Source organism: Heteronotia binoei, chromosome 16 (assembly GCF_032191835.1).
Source record: "Heteronotia binoei isolate CCM8104 ecotype False Entrance Well chromosome 16, APGP_CSIRO_Hbin_v1, whole genome shotgun sequence".
Taxonomy (NCBI): Eukaryota; Metazoa; Chordata; class Lepidosauria; order Squamata; family Gekkonidae; genus Heteronotia; species Heteronotia binoei.
Window position 1 is genome coordinate 2,340,690 of NC_083238.1, and position 17,170 is coordinate 2,357,859.

General features: G+C 40.9%; 1 protein-coding gene across 1 annotated transcript in view; it reads right to left on the bottom strand.

Moving 5' to 3' along the window:
- Positions 1-14,549, bottom strand: part of DARS1 (aspartyl-tRNA synthetase 1) — a 103,664-nt gene extending 89,115 nt beyond the window's left edge. Inside the window, exons 1-3 of the mRNA XM_060256967.1 lie at positions 14,374-14,549; positions 10,460-10,517; positions 1,129-1,221 (exon numbers count right to left, since the gene is read on the bottom strand). Coding sequence (XP_060112950.1) covers positions 1,129-1,221; positions 10,460-10,517; positions 14,374-14,445 — 223 coding nt within the window. The 5' untranslated portion in view covers positions 14,446-14,549. The remainder of the gene's footprint in view (positions 1-1,128; positions 1,222-10,459; positions 10,518-14,373) is intronic.
- Between the last annotated feature and the right edge of the window lie 2,621 nt (positions 14,550-17,170).

A 17,170-nucleotide genomic window follows, 5' to 3' on the forward strand; every position in this document is an offset into this window, starting at 1 on the left:
CAGACTTTGATGTCACCTGAAGAGGTCAAAACTTGCTTAAGTCTGTGCACTGGAAACTGATCTCCCAGAGAACCTGAGCATCCACAGTGAAGAAAAATGACTGACAGGTGGCTCTGTAGGAATGAGTCAAGCCACAGAGCTCAAAGCTCAGAGAGCAGGTTTCTTTGAGGCCACTGTAAAAGCAATTCCCCATTTTTTAAACAAATGAACTGAAATATTTAGTTCATATCATGAAAGCACAATTTGTTCCAGAGTTTTCTATTTCTTTTAGAACACATGATGCAATATCTGATTATTCTGGGTGAGTAAAGAAATTCTGGAGTGCCTGATGACTGAAGCTTCTGCATGGTTTCACGGTTTCAATTTTATTTCTAAATGGTACTTTAAAGGCATTTAAAAACTCATGAAAAACCTCAGAGCAATCCCAGACAGTAAGCATATAAAAGAGACAGACATAGGGATTATAAAACATGCAAGTAGTTTATTATGGATGTCTTGATCAGCAACAAAAGGTTTTAAAATTCTGATTTACTTAAGTACCTTTCCACAAAAATAAATTACATTTTAAAAAGAGTCAAACTGGATTGCCTGAATGCTTACAAAATAAAATAATATTCTGTTCACCTATGTGGGAGAAAGCCTACTCACTAGCAAATGTCCATGACTAATACTTGAAATGGCATGTTGGGAGATTCTCCCCTTGAGTAACTTCCCATCAGATGCCATATCAAGAAGCAGAGAGAGGGCATTTATCCATGAGCAATTCTGCTGCTAGGAAATGTTCATATGCTATTACCTGATACCTCCCCTTCAGTCCATCTTCTTGCCAAAGACAATTCCACCCTAACATGGTCAACCTTAAATGTTAACTAGGACCTGGAGCACTTCTCATCAGCCAATCTGCATACAAACAAACAGTTCAACTTTCTGCTTAACAGTGCAGGAGGGGATGCTCACTTGAAAGCAATTCTTGCAGTGCTCTTGTGTGTGGGATGTGGACTGCAAATCATCAAGAGTAGCTATTGAAGGTAACATGATAAGGAGGGTGCTTGTATCTTTTGACTGGTGAAACCCACCCCCCTCCTGGCCTAGAACCCATGCATACACAGTCCAGTTCAAACATCTTACCTTTTGCTCTGCTTGTATGAATCCTGCCACGAACCCAAAGAACTTCATCAGCCTTCTCTTCTGTCAAGTCCTTTATTCGAACCAGGACTCGGTCTATATAAAATGCATGAAGCTATTTCATTACACTCATCAAATAGGAGGAAACACTAATAATTGCAATTGAGCAGAAGATATACTACAGATCTTGTTCATGTTTACATGGAAAGCTAGATTTGTGGAAGATTTCTTGCGAAGGTGTGTTTATAACCTGCATTAATATTTGCAAATATAGAAGGAAGATATTGGATTTATATCCCGCCCTATACTCTGAATCTCAGAGTGGTCACAATCGCCTTTAACTTCTCCACCACAACAGACACCCTGTGAAGTAGGTGGAGCTGAGAGAGCTCTTACAGCAGCTGCCCTTTCAAGGACAATTTCTAGAAGAACTATGGCTGTCCCAAGGCCATTCCAGCAGGTGCAAGTGGAGGAGTGGGGAATCAAACCCGGTTCTCCCAGATAAGAGTCTCTGCACTTAACCACTACACCAAACTGGCTCTACGAAAGACGATTTTCAGTTTAAATTTTGTATGGAAGGTAAATGAAGAAGGAAATTCATAACTTCTGAACTTCTTCAAAACAAGAGGAATTTACTGTCAAGTGTATCGTCCCCTTGCATAAGATATTTAACAAAGTGCAAGATGAAAAGCATAACATTCCATACATTGAAATGCCAAAATAGATTCCCCAGACAGTAATGAGAAGAAGAAACTAATCATTTTAAAAACTGCATAGATATATTTCTTGAAGGGGAATTTTGTGACATTATACCATAACCTTGTCAGCCTTAAAAAAAACCCTGCAGAGCTTCACTACTGCTAGAAAAGTGAATATTTGTATCAAACTATTTTTCATTTTTGTTCCACACATTTGGTGATGTTAAAACTTCTTAGCTGCGTATCTATCCAAGAACATAATACACTAAACTGGTCTTTGTTAGGGCTTCTGCAGGTGCCAACCTGCAAATGGGCACAGTCAACAACTGGCTGAACATGTGCTCTCTTAGTTGTGCTCCTGTCTTGTGAAACAGTTTGCCCAGGGAAGTAAGGAAACCTCCTACTCGCCTGGCTTGCCGCAAACTATGCAATACTGAACTACTGAGGAGGGCTTTTGTGTACAGGTAATAGGATTGCACTGCACAAAATGATTTCACAAGCTCACTTGGTTAAATTATTAGAGATTGTAAATTTTTGTGCAGCTTAATTTGTCATGTGAATACTTATGCTATGTTTCAGTTATTTTGACTCAAAGTTGTACTTCTGTTACACAGGACACTTCATACTTTTCTAACTCATTTCACAGTGGTGTCTATCTTCATAGCTACTCTACTGTTGTAACTATACACTGAGATGAAATGGCAGTTGGAAGCAACTTCTACAAATTCATTTAAGCTTCTTAAAAGGATATAAAGATATCAGGAAAATTCCATCTGAAAAATTCCAAGTGTCTTTCTATAATTCTGTTCAGTATATTAAAACAAAAAACATTGTTACAGCAACCATTTATTTCCCATAAAGAAGAAAGATTGCCTTCTCTTTCTAACTTTCTGCAATCAAAGTGCTTAAGATTCTATGGAACAACATGAAGAAAACGACTGCAGATTTATACCCTGCCCTTCCTCTGAATCAGAGACTCAGAGTGGCTTACAATCTCCTATATCTTCTCCCCCCACAACAGACTCCCTGTGTGGGTGGGGCTGAGAGGGGTGGAATCTGAGGACTACTCAGCTCGCATCCTGTAACACTATGCCAGGAAATAAATGTTAAGCATAATACCAAAATTACCATGTAAAAAAAAAATTAGCCAATAAATGACATGTATGCAAATATTTAGATTCTATAGAAAATAGGGTTGCCAATCCCCAGGTTGGGGCAGGGGCTCCCCCAGTTTGGAGGCCCTTCCCCCACTTCAGGGTCATCAAAAAGCAGGGTGGGTGGGAGGGAAATGTCTGCTGGGCACTCCATTATTCCCTTTCAAGCATCAGATCTCAAAATAACCGGCAGTTGATTTTGAAACAAAGTGTTGGTTTATTGATAATCCATTGTGCTCTAGTAGGCTCCAGATTGGAAGTGATACAGTTTAACTCTAGAATGCTAGCTTTAAGGGGTACATCAAAGATAGCTTAGGAATTCCTACTCAGGTGTGTGAAATTCACACACTGGCTACTTTATCTATTCTTGCGGTTTAGCAACATCCTGGGTCCAGGTCTGCGCCTGGGAAAGCATACCAGAAGGCCTTATCTTCAAAGAGGACATTCCTGCATTTGCTACTAGTGAGAACTAAGGAAGAGGTTCTGACGTGCAACACAGTAGAATGAATCACAGTTAACAATACAGGCATACTAACAAAGAAACAAGATGCTTGACACTCCCTATGGAGAACAATTCCCATAGGGTATAATTGAGAACTCATCTGTGGGTATCTGGGGCTCTTGGGAGGCTGTTTTTCGAGGTATAGGCACCAAATTTGCAGCATAGCATCCGATGCATCTCCTCAAAACACCCTCTAAGTTTCAAAAGGGATCAGGGGGTCCAATTCTATGAGGGAAGGCATTTAAAAGTTGTGTGGTCCCTTTAAATGCGATGGCCAGAACTCCCTTTGGAGTTCAATTATGCTTGTCACAACCATGCTCCTGGCTCCACCCCCAAAGTCCCCAGATATTTCTTGAATTGGACCTGGCAACCCTAATAGAAAATGATATTTATGGAAGTTCTAGATGTCATCAAAGAATTAAAAAAAACAGAAGACTCCAGGGAAAGATGGCATTCCTGCTGAATTCTTTAAAACTTTTCCCAAACCCAATGATAATTGTTATTTATATATTCTTAATAATAATTTTTAAAAATTAAAAATAAAGTGATATTTACATATTATTTATGGATCTATAATTTTTCTATATAATATGAAACAAACCCACGTACAACTTAACAATAATAACACACAATGCAGTCAACCAGGGGGATATCAACAGGACAAAAAGTTCCAAAAATATGTAATCTTTCATTGAAATCTGCCTCCGTTCCTGAGGACCGGAAGGTAGCAAATGTCACCCCCATGTTTAAAAAGGGTTCCAGAGGAGATCTGGGAAATTACAGGCCAGTCAGCCTGACTTCAATACCAGGAAAGTTGGTGGAAACCATTATCAAAGAGAGAATGAGCAGACACATTGATGAACACAAGTTATTGAGGAAGACTCAGCATGGGTTCTGTAAGGGAAGATCTTGTCTCACTAACCTGTTAAGAGTTCTTTGAGGGGGTGAACAAACATGTGGACACAGTGGACCCAAGAGATGTTGTTTACCTTGACTTCCAGAAAGCTTTTGATAAAGTTCTTCATCAAAGGCTCTTTAGTAAGCTCGAGAATCATGGGGTAAAAGGACAAGTTCTCTTGTGGATCAAAAACTGGCTTATTAATAGGAAATAGGGAGCGAGTATAAATGGGCCATTTTCTCAGCGGAGGATGGTAAGCAGTGGGGTGCCGCAGGGCTCAGTACTGGGTCCCATGCTCTTTAACTTGTTCATTAATGATTAGGAGATGGGAGAAAGCAGTGAAGTGGCTAAGTTTGCAGACGACATTAAATTGTTCAGGGTGGTGAGAACCAGAGAGGATTGTGAGGCACTTCAAAGGGATCTGTTGAGACTGGGCGAGTGGGCATCAGCGTGGCAAATGAGGTTCAACATGGCCAAGTGCAAAGTAATACACACTGGGGCCAAAAATCCTAGCTATAAATACAAGTTGATGGGGTGTGAACTGGCAGAGACTGACCAAGATAGAGATCTTGGGGTTGTGGTAGATAACTCACTGAAAATGTCAAGACAGTGTGTGATTGCAATAAAAAAGGCCAATGCCATGCTGGGAATTATTAGGAAGGGAACTGAAAATAAATCAGTCAGTATCATAATGCCCCTGTATAAATCGATGGTGCGGCCTCATTTGGAATACTGTGTACAATTCTGGTCACTGCACCTCAAAGAAGATATTATAGCACTGGAAAAAGTGCAGAAAAGGGCAACTAGAATGATTAAAGGGTTGGAACACTCCCTATGAAGGAAGGTTAAAACGCTTCGGGCTCTTTAGCTCGGAGAAACGTCGACTAAGAGGTGACATGATAGAGGTTTACAAGATTATGAATGGGATAGAGAAGGTAGAGAAAGAAGTACTTTTCTTCCTTTCACACAATATGAGAACTCGTGGACATTCAATGAAATTGCTGAGCAGTTGGGTTAGAACTGATAAAAGGAAGTACTTCTTCACCCAAAGGGTGGTTAACATGGAATTCACTGCTATAGGAGGTAGTGGCAACTACAAGCATAGACAGCTTCAAGAGGGGATTGGATAAGCAGAAGGAGCAGAGGTCCATCAGTGGCTATCAGCCACAGTTTATCATTGGAACTCTGTCTGGGGCAGCGATGCTCTGCATTCTTGGTGGAGGGGCACAGTGGGAGGGCTTCTAGTGTCCTGGCCCCGCTGGTGGACCTCCTGATGGCACTTGGGTTTTTTGGCCACTGTATGACACAGAGTGTTGGACTGCATGGGCCAATGATCTGATTCAACATGGCTTCTCTTATGTTCTTAAAAGCAGATGCAAACACATTTAGGTAAACGTCACTTTGACTCAGCCCAAATTATTATATTTAAATACTGCACTGTTAATATAAAAAGCCAACAACTGCTAAAGCTTTCTTTTGCCAATCAGTTGAAGTAACATTTTCAACTAACATTACATATAATGTTACTAAACTAACAATATAAAATGTTAACAGATGGCTTAATATTAGGACTTCGTGTTGGGTTTTTTTGTTGGGTTGGGTTTTGCTCCAAGGACAAAAACCTAGTTTTCTATTTTGTGCAATCCACCATATCAGGTAAAATAATATTTTCAGGCCTCTCAACTACAGCATCATTATATCACATCATTTTTTGCTACTTTCCCTTCACTTATAAAAAAGTGTCATTTTCTTCTCACATGCTTCCATCTCTGCTTTCTTTCACTCTCTGAAAACAACCACTTTTTTACACATTTTTACTTCAAGGCTCCATTTTGCAAATGCAGTACACTGTATACCACAAAGGGCATACATACATAAGCCATTCCCAGCTCACCCACACAATGTGTCTTCTCACAAAAAACCTATATTATGAATTTTAGGTCATAGGCCTACTTTCTATAAATTACTCCTATAGCTAGAGCAGGTTTGCAAATAGTTGCTTATCCAGTTATTCCAATAATCCAGTAATCCAGAGCAGATAAAACCTGGTTCAGCAAATACATTCTGAAAGCTAAAACAACACAGAAGCTTTATGAGACTGTTCATCCAGCACCATTTTTTCCCACCTCCATGTTTATTCATGGGGAAAAAGAAGCAGCTCGTAGCAACCAGGCAGGAAAATGTTAGCAGAAGTCAGTTCTTCTGAGTGAAAAGGGAAGAAAGACACAGATATATTTAGGCAGAGTGGCTAAAAGAAATGTTAGATCTACATAGATACAGACTTTTAGCACAAGAAGATACTTTTTCATGAAAAAACACATATTCTCAAACTGTTTGTATCTTCAGAAATTTTAAACAGAGACAGTAAAGATCCTATGGTAAATGCAGATATATTAGTTATATCAGCAGAGCAGTGGAAATTAAACAAAGAGTTAATTAAGATATTAAATGTGGAGATTAATTCCTTTTTCCAGATAAATGTTACACAGGAGTTTGGATATATGGTTTTGGATTCATTTAAAATAACTTCCTCCCATCCAAGAAGTGCGCTTGTACACCAAAGCTAATACCTGGAATAAAACATTGTTGGTCTTAAACTGCCTTGATGATACTCAATTTTTCTCTCTTTCTTTTACTGAAAAGAGGAGGAACATCAGAAGAGTTTTGTCTTCAATCTCAAACAATCAATTTTTTAACAAAGAGACAAACAGGGGAAGGAAATTGTTAATGACCTTAAAGGAGAACAGACTTAAACTAACCAGGATGGATAATGATAAATATGAATGGGGTTTAGTAAACGATGAATTGAAGTTATAAGAATCTCATTTAACAGCAAGGTTGTTAGCACTAAGCAATTTCTGAATACGGCAATAAATGAGAGAAACTTTAGCACAGTTAAGTGAGAAAAAATTGAAGATTAAAGATGCTAATAACAACCCAGGCTAAAACAATTACTGAACAAATACTTTTTTTGAAAATCTTTATGTAACTATATAGACCAGAAATAGGGAAGGAAAGAGCATTTACGAGAAATATCACAATTCCAAAATTAATAACAGAACAAGTTTATGTCTTAGCGGATCTGACATAAATGTCACTTTGTTGGGCTGTGCCATGCATGCCATAAAACGTAAGATGAGATACTGGAGGTATAAACTTTATGAAGGTGATTTCAGATGTCAAATGACAATAGCAGGTGAATGACAACAGCAGGCTTGATTGGATTAGGTGTGATATACAAAGGGGTAGTAGGCATGGAGATACCAGTATTGGTAATGAGACAGGAAATCTAGGTCTCATTTCCATCCAGGTGGACTCAGCCCAGGAGGATGCAAAGAATAAATGGATCTAACTTTGACATCAAAAACCACAATATTCAGTTGCTGACCTAAGAGTAGCAGTACCCTTACAAAAGAATTTCAGAAGATTATAAAAACTGCTGAATTGCAATTGATAATGAAGCTCAAGACAATGTACCTCCTGGACTGAATTGAAAGCTAGTTTTCCTTACTCATTACCAATGTGTGCTATTATCACTTGGCATCTGAAATCACTTCACATTCAAAAATATAAGGACCGATCCAAGTACTCTAATTCTTAATCAGGGTCTTTTTGAAAGAATATAAATCCAGATAGGAACAAAGAAATCCAATTTTTTAAATTTTTAAAAAACTTTCCAAAGTAAGCCAAAATAATTTCCTTAATGTGCATGGTGCTTGTCGAAAGAATCCATCCACCCTCCCTCCCATCCAAGAAGTGTGCTTGCACCCCAAAGCTAATACCTGGAATAAAACATTATTGGTCTTAAACTGCCTTGATGATACTCCAAATTTGGTTTCCCCCTCCTCTCTCTCCTTCCCAAAAGAGGAGCAGCAGCCCTGGAGAAGGAAGTAGAAGCTCTCTCTCTCTGAGGGGGGGGGGGAAGGGAGGCAAGAGGTGGGAAACAGAAAGCAAAGAGCTACTGATGGAACTGGGAAAAGAAAGCTATTGTGTGGCTGCATCAACCCTAGAAATGAAAGCAGGAGAAGGAAGTTGCTTGGGGGCCAGATTTGAGCCTTGTGTTCGACACTCTTGTTTTAGATAAACCAGTCTCCAAAATGGAGACCAAAGAAGCAATAAGGAATCTAAAAAGATGTAAATATCTGAGTCCTGATGGTCCTACAAAGGAGTTTTACAAAACTCACTGGATGATATAATTCCATGCCTGGAGAAGATTTATGCATATATACAAAATACAAGAATTTCTTCAGAAGCCTAAGCAGATGCTAATATAACTTTAATAGTGAAGGAAGGGGGAAACCCCCAAGATGTCACCTACTGACATATATTCAAGAGGATATTGGATAAACATATGGAGCAGAGGTCCATCAGTGGTTATTAGCCACAGCGTATTGTTGGAACTCTCTGTCTGGGGCAGTGATGCTCTGTATTCTTGGTACTTGGGGGGGGGGGCAGCGGAAGAACTTCTAGCCCCACTTGTGGACCTCCTGATGGCACTTGGGGTTTTTTTGTGTGGCCACTGTGTGATACAGAGTGTTGGACTGGATTAACCATTGGCCTGATCCAACATGGCTTCTCTTATGTTCTTATATAGTGGTTATAAGAGTTCAACAAAAGTACTGTCAAACACTTAAACTGGATTTTAGGTAGCTATACTGGAATTGACTGAACAGGCTTTTTGAAAGAAAGATTGATGATATGAAAAATAAGATGACTTTCTAATCTGATTAAGTAAAATCAGAAAGACACTGTGCTTTATTTCATTGATGCTGAAAAAGCACTTCATAGGACTGGTTATAGTTACAGGAAGTTTTGATAGCTTTTGGCTTGTGAAGGTCATTTTGCAAATGGGTCAATATGTTATATAAATTCCCCAGAGCTACGAAAATTAGTAATGGCAATTACTCTTCCTATTGTTGGTTGCATGGGAAGCAAGACAGGGATGTTTTCTTTCTACTCTGCTATTCAATTTGGCGATTGAAATATTGGAACTAGCAGTACAACAACATAATATTCAAGAAATTAAGCTTTATGAACAGACACAAAACTGCTATTCTATGCTGATGTTTATGATGCAGGAACCTAAATCTGTTGCCAGTTTGACTAAGACATTGGGCAGGTTCGGTAACATTTCAGGTTAGTGCGATTAGGAATTGAGGTGAAAGAGGAAGATAACATATCTGGGTTTAACCTGTCCATCACCCCAAGTATCTAAAAACATCTGACTTCCATATAGAGTCTACATGGTATGTAGTAGCAAATGGAATCAGAGCTTTCACAGCTTGTTTTGCCAAACAATGTTAGACTTGTGCCAAGAACCAGCTGAGCTGAATTCTTGTCACATCAAAAAGACAATTTTCATAGTATCAGGAAGGAAGTAAAAAAATATCATTTTTAGAGGGAGGGGAAGGCCTCGGAGGGACAATATTGTTCCTGAAATTTTCCAGGCCTTCACATTTTTACTGGTAACATTTATTTATTATAATAGATTTTTAAAAAAATTTAGATTACCATGTAAGCCTGAGATTACTCACTTAACCTGATATACAAGAGGGATATGAAAGACCCACAAACGATCAGTAGCTATAGCTGTGTGGCTAGGATATAGATAGAACAATATTTGGAGCACATTTGAAAAACAGGAGTAGAAGTATGGTTCTGTAAAGCTTCATTTGTCATAAGCATGAAAAAACCATGATTTATAAAAGGTTATGGATTGAAGTTGCTGGTCTGAGAACACAGAGAGAAATAAGCAGCACTAACTGGTGAACTAGTTATTCTTCTTAAGTATTAAAAAGAGAGATGCCTCTCTAATTTTCACCCTGATATGTGCCAGGCCTTCTTCTCTTGTCTAAAGCAAGAGTCAAAGAACCAAATTTCTCTCATATGTCAGAATTCGTTGGCAAACCATGAGCCTGAAGCGAACAATCTCTTACTTCTTTCTCAGACTGGCTCTGGTGCCAGAAACGGTATCTTTATATACTTTATATACAAACTGATGCAATAACTGGTGCTGTCTTGCGTATCATAGTACTTACAACCCAACAAGCTTCTGTGGGCTTTTCAGAATTTTGAAACTGACCTGGTTTCTCCTGAGACTGTATCATCGGCAATACGCCATATCTTTCCTTTGCGTAGTCCTAAAAAGAGAGAGGAAAGTTATTGTGCCAGCAGCCTTGACACTTTTACAGTTAAATGGGGGGAAAACACCTACAATCATGTATGCAGAGGTGATTTGGCGGTCATCACTAGAGCATGGTCAGATTTTAAGGGGTGATAATACAATACTGAGTGCTAAAAAGCACACTGGAAAGGATACTGCAGACATGATTCACTAAATAAGGACCCAATGTCTGGTACACATATCTGAGTACAGAATAAATTCATATTCCATCAAATATAGCATGCATACATTTATTTTTCAGCTTAAAATATATGAACCATGAGAAATAGCATTCTATGTTGCACTGTTAGATACGGCACTAAGTCATAGATACAAGAGGGAATAAAAGAAAGATCTGTAAGTGAGATCAGTCTAGACATCAACTTTTCTCAACTATTCTTTTATCACAGAATGATTTGTGGCTTGACAACTGTGAAATCACCATGCTTCCCATGCATCATCATGATAGCAGATACAACCCCCTGCTCTCAATTACAGCCGTTTGCTATAAACCTGTGGGAACAAAACACTTTCTGTGAAGAACCCAGACTCCGGCATTCAATTCCCCAGTTGGTTTGCTGGAGCCAGACCTCAAGCCAAGGAGTAGAATTCATTATTTACTCAGTCTTGCACCTGACAGGTGCATCAATGGTATTATTTTTTAATATAAGAGTCCACATGTCCCCAGAATTAGGGCTACTTTTCAATATCTTATTTTACAAGTTATGTCCAGATAATCAATTGGAAGAGCAGGTAGCCCAATCAACTGCATGTTTACTGACATTTCAGAGAGTTCAGTAGGACTTGCTCTCAAGTATATACACACTGGATTGCAGCCAAGAACTTTATAATTTATAAATAAAAGAAAACCTATTTGTTGTCCCTAAATTAGAAGGGTATGAATATATCTTGGACAGTTACTTTCCAGAATTTGTACATCTGCTTTCAAATCAACCATAATAAAGGTTACCAGGCCCTCACCAGACCTTTAGAATGAATTTTAATTGCCGGGATGGGAAAGGCCCGATGCACTCACATTTCCTGTAAGCAAAGAATGTCAAAATTGCATAGGAAAGTTCAAAAACCTGAAGTTTGTTCCCCCACCCTCCCATGTTCCATGATAAAACATTTAATTGTTAATTGCCCCTGTCAATTTTCTCCAGGTCCTCATTTGAGTCATGGAAAATACAGCTGTTTTTCGGTGCCCTCTTAGTATTTGGGTAACTGATGGAATTCTTGTCCTATTGTGGCAGCTCACAGGTATCAGAATCTGCTGTTTTGTACTTTTCTTATAACGTTAAAAATAGGATTTTTCTCTCCAATGGAGAAACTTCCAGTCTAAAATAGGCGCGCATACACAAAGCTTGCAGGTCATCTGCAGCACATCTTCTGTGGAGAATTTCAAATACCCACTGCTTCTAGTCTCTATCCATTCCTTGTGACAATCTAACTTCTGCCCAAGCCCATCAAATGTGAGTGTGAGAGAACACCCACATTACTAGGTCTGCACTGATCCTCAGCTGCTTGAAGTCAGAGCATCCTGCTAAAGCTGGGCCCAGCAGGCCAACATCAAAGAGTCCTAATATGTGCGAGACTCTTTTTGGAAGAATTGCTAGGAGCAATATATATTACAGGCACCAAATTCGTGAAAAGTCAGAGAAATCTGGGGTGGAGGAAGAAAGGAAAAAAAGAAGAGAATTAGCAGAAAACCCAACAGAGACTAGAAAAAACTGGTAAGTGGACATGCAAATATACCTGCTGAAAATGGAAATATAAAAAAGTTACAGGTTCACCAGTAGCAGTGAACAGAGACGAGCCTGTAAGGACAATGAAGGCACATAAAAACCTTATTGGAGGTAGCTGACAGCTGTGCTGACCAATGACAATGCAACAAGAGAAGAGAGTGCTTGCCATAGGGTGCAGATTGGTGAAAACATGGGCACAATGGAGCATACAGATAAGAACCCAAAGGGTTATGTGACAGAAGTATTCAAAGAGACCTATGATGGTATAAAAGCAAAGAAGCCACATTATGGGGAATACAGAGGGAAATGATTAATGTTTATTAGATTTTTAAAAAGATACCAAGATAAAAGTGTAAGAAAAAGCATTCTTCCTTGTTAAGCCAAGGTTTCTTGAGATCTGATATGCAACTCCAGGCTGCAACATAGAGTAACAAGCTATTAAGATACATATATTACTAAACTGAACCACCAATGTAACATAGATAAATCTAAGTAGAAAACCTGTTTAGGACAGAGACACTGGAATCAAAATAGGTAGAAAATCCAGATATAAAGATAAATGTGCAGCACTACCACAGCTTATGGAAAGACATAAGTAGGATGAAGACTGCCAGTATAGCACAGTGATTGAGCCACAGCGATTTCCTTAAAGTTTATGCCCTGGGATCCTATCTATAGCCAATAGAAGCCTGCCTATATATATCCGATGCTTTGGTTTATTTACTTCAACTTGAGCCCATCAGGCCATGGGTTTAAATCCTGTCACCCCCAAGCAAGCAAAGGCAGTAGGGACCAATATATTTTGGATATGAACAGCAGCTCAGTGAAAGCAGGCATGCTTTGCATGTGCAAGACCTCTGCTTCAGCATCTCAGGAAACAGAACTGAGGGGAAACCTGCTTGAGACTCAGAAAATCACGAAAAGAGTGTATAATTAAAGTTCAACACAATTCAGTACTTTTTACATTTAAATCAGTCTGAGTGCCAAGTTAATATTAGGAAAAACAGCAAAAATTAGAAAAATATTAGGATTTGGTATTCTTTGGAAACATACAGAAATAGCTGCTGCATCATCATAGAGAGTGATAGTTTCTTCCTAAAATGAATATAAAAATAAATTACAAAAAACAGCACTGTTTGTTGAATTAAAAAGGAAAGATGCTGTTTTCTATGACAAATGATTGAAACTGGCTTCACCTTTAATATTTTTCTTCTTACAATAACCCCACACAGTCCATTTAGACTTTTTATAGCAGCTGATATTAAGGGATAGTATTGGGAATAACCTTCCTTCAGGCCCTGACAATTTTTCTTTGGCTTATTCAACCAGCTCGAAAATTTAGGATCCACAATTATTTTTCAGCCTTCAGGGTTTTATATTTTAATGACCATGGTTTCTAATTATTGCTACCACAAAACCTAATCCCTTCAGTTTTTTGTCATTTTTAAAAAGCCATAGCAAAAGTGTAATAGCACATAAACATGGAGTAATCCTAGTCATCATCACAACGAAAAGGTCACCTCTCTCTGTGCCTCACTGAGACAAACTTTGTACTTCTACTGAGAATCAACAAGAGGCACCTGGATTTGTTGAACCCTGTTTTAGATTACAAGAGTGTGGATTAGTAAGAATTAAATTCAGTTTGGGGGACAGTTTACTTGCTTTAAGTATGTTACCATATATATTAATAAATGTAAACTGAATTACTAGATACTTATGACTGAAGACAACTTTAAGCTGGAGACAGAAGACTGGATAAGAGCTGACGGAAACTTGAAAGAAGGGCCTGTTCATAAGGGACACACTCGTCGCACTTTCAGACCTGGAAGATGGCGGTGGAGGGCAGGGTTGACTTTAAAAAAACGTTGTGTGGAAAAATGAAGCGCAGGCTGCGTGCAAAGCAAACTCTCTGTCGAAATTATTTGCAATGGTCTGAATAAACCTCCAACCTTGAAAGCATAGAAGGGGGATTTCCTTACAGAAACATCCAGTGAGATTCAAGACCAGAGGCGGAGTCACGCGAAGCCGCGCCGAAGGCAAGAGAGCGGCCCACCCCCCCCCCCGCCCCTTCCTCCCGCGGAGACCCACATCAGCGGGCGGCGGATCCACGGCGCGGTCACGACTCCGTTCCTGGCGCTGCGGGGCGGCAATGCCGGGCATCTCGCCTGCTTCTTTCCGGGAGTCCCTCCGCTACCTACTTCCGGGCACCGCAGAAAACGGCTGGCAAATACGTCACGCGAGAACGAGGCCGCCGCTCGCCCTCCTTATCGCGAGGTTTCACGCCCCCCCCCCCGCCTCCTCAGCGCCTCTAGGAGGACGTTGTGCTCAAAAACAGATGACTTGAGCGGCGGCTGCGGAAGACTGCTTAGCACGCCTCTGTACAAAGCATGGTGTGTCTGTGTTACGTGCACGCCGCATTCCACCACCTTTGAAGGCAGAAGCTCAGTAGCAACTTAAAGACTAGCAGCATTTACTTAAGCATAACCTTATATCTGGCACAGCTTGCTGCATCAAAGTTTTTAAAACAGAGCCAACAAAAATAATAAAAATGAAATGAAATCATGCCAGAAATGGTAAGGCTCCAACCCTTCAAGTGAGCCAGTCTGTTTTAACGGCTTCAGGTGTACGAATTCTCCCCAGAGGTATGCAGGTATACTGTATTTATATTGTGAATTTATGTCTATTGTTATGCATGTCTTTGAGCAGTGAGAAGTTCCATGGGCAGCATTTACGTTAATAGGTCCCCTTTGGAGGAAAGATCACTGAAGCTAAGCCATATTAGTAGTATTTCTTTATTTGAAAATGCACAAGTAAAGCAGAGGCCCTCCTACAAGATGGTAGATATTCTACTCCAGCATTAGGTCCCCAGAGAACCTCCAAGTCCCCATACCTTTGAGTAAGTTCATAGCAGGCTTTTTCTCTTTTGGTGGAGGAGGTAATCAAAGCGAGTTAGGTCACACCTCTGCACTCTCAAGTAAGGCTGTGAAAATTTTTGTGTAGCTCCTGTTGGAGAGCTGGTTGTCTGATTCCTCCAGTTTTGATAGCTGTAATGTACTGAAGTCGGAGACGTTCAGATGGCAACATGCTTTATTAGCAAGTACATCACAAAGACACCATGGCGGGGCCGGGTCCCCTGTTATATACATTTCCCAGAACAACCTTCTTTCTAGTCAGGTCCAATCCTGGCCAGTTAAACTTCCCGCTGCTGATTGTCATAGACGGGCTGCGTTCGTCCCTTCTAGGCAGCGCCCACAGGTGTGCTGTGCTGTACTTCCCAGGACAAACGCCAGACACAACACTCACCCCCCAGTTCAAGATACATAGTCTTTCAAATGAGCAGGCAGCTGCTGCTATCTGAGTGACCGCCGAGTTTCGATCTGGGGAGCTGGGGCTGCTGCCTGGGGTTCTGTAACCGCTGGTTCCTTGCTTTGGGCAGCAGTCGGAGGAGCATTGTCTCATGCCTGCGGTGGTATCTCCCCCATCCTGTACTGCTCCTCTGCCAGCGAACCTGGTGAACTCAACAGGGTTGCTTCTTGCAGCAGCCCTATGCTCTTCCTGTTCCCCACTCCCCCTGGTCCTGCTGGTTCCTCCGGCAGGGTGCGGCAGTGGAGTTGGTCTATGTGTCAGCGGAGGAGCTGCCCCCCTTCCGACCTTGTATGAGCGGGACCTAGTGAGCCACAGCACCCGAGCTGGTATCCACTCCAACCTGCTCATACAAGGTCTCGTCAGAAGGGGAGCAGCTCCTACGCAGACACATAGACCAACTCTGCCACCGCACCCTGCCGGAGGAACTGGCAGGGCCAGGGGGGATGGGGAACGGGGAGAGCATGGGGCCGCTGCAAGAAGCAACCCTGCTGAGCTCGCCAGATTCACTGGCGGAGGAGCAGTACAGGGCGGGGGAGATAACTCCGCAGGCTTGAGACAACTCTCCGCCGACCATGGCCCAAAGCAAGGAACCAGCGGTTACAGAACCCCAGGCAGCAGCTTCAGCTCCCCAGACCCAGGGGGCGCCCTTATCTAGGAGTCTGTGTAGGGTATTGGCCAGGGCTGCTTTGTGGAGCAAGAATGAGTGGTAAAAGTTCAGGAGTCCCAAAAAACTTTGTAGCTCCGCCTCGCATGTGGGGGCCAGGGCCCTGGTCTTGTCGGCCATTGGGTGAATTCCTGCGGCGTCCACCACAAACCCCAGAAACTCCACCCTTGGCACCCCAAGCGAGCACTTCTGCTTCACCTTTAGACCCGCATTCTGGAAATGGCGGAGCACCTCTCGAAGGGGGCAGCAGAACTCGTTGGCATCGGGTGCCGCTATCAAAACATCATCGAAAAAGGGTTGTACTCGCTTCTGGGGTTGTGAAAATGGAGAGCTGACACGCTTCTTCCAAGAGGAGCGGACAGGAGCCTTTGTTCTGGACATAAAAGGCTATCCCAACGCCTACTTTTCCAGTGAGGGAACTGTCTATGACATGCTTGAAGATTTTTGAGGAGGTTTACTTTGGCTGGCGTGGAGTCCCAGAGAGATTCCTTTTCGGCTTTGAAGAGCCTCCGATGAAGAATTGCATTCCATTGTCTACAAAGGGTCTCCTGGGTCATTAAATTGACATAAGCTCATCGAGATTCAACCTTTTGTGGATTACAATAATATTTGAAAAGAGCAAAGATCAGTGCAAGGCAGAGTCTCTTCGTTAAGGTAAAGATTGTTATCTACTACAGGACTAAAATAAGGTTTTAAAAATTAAATACTTACGATCTGGAAAGAACTGTATGAGCATAAAGCTAAGAAGAAGTAAAAAGGGAAAAATTTGAATTTTTTGCAATTTAAAATAAGCAGAAAAGTGCAGAAAACAATAGATGTTTAACATACCTACGGCTTTGAAAAAAAAATACCCCG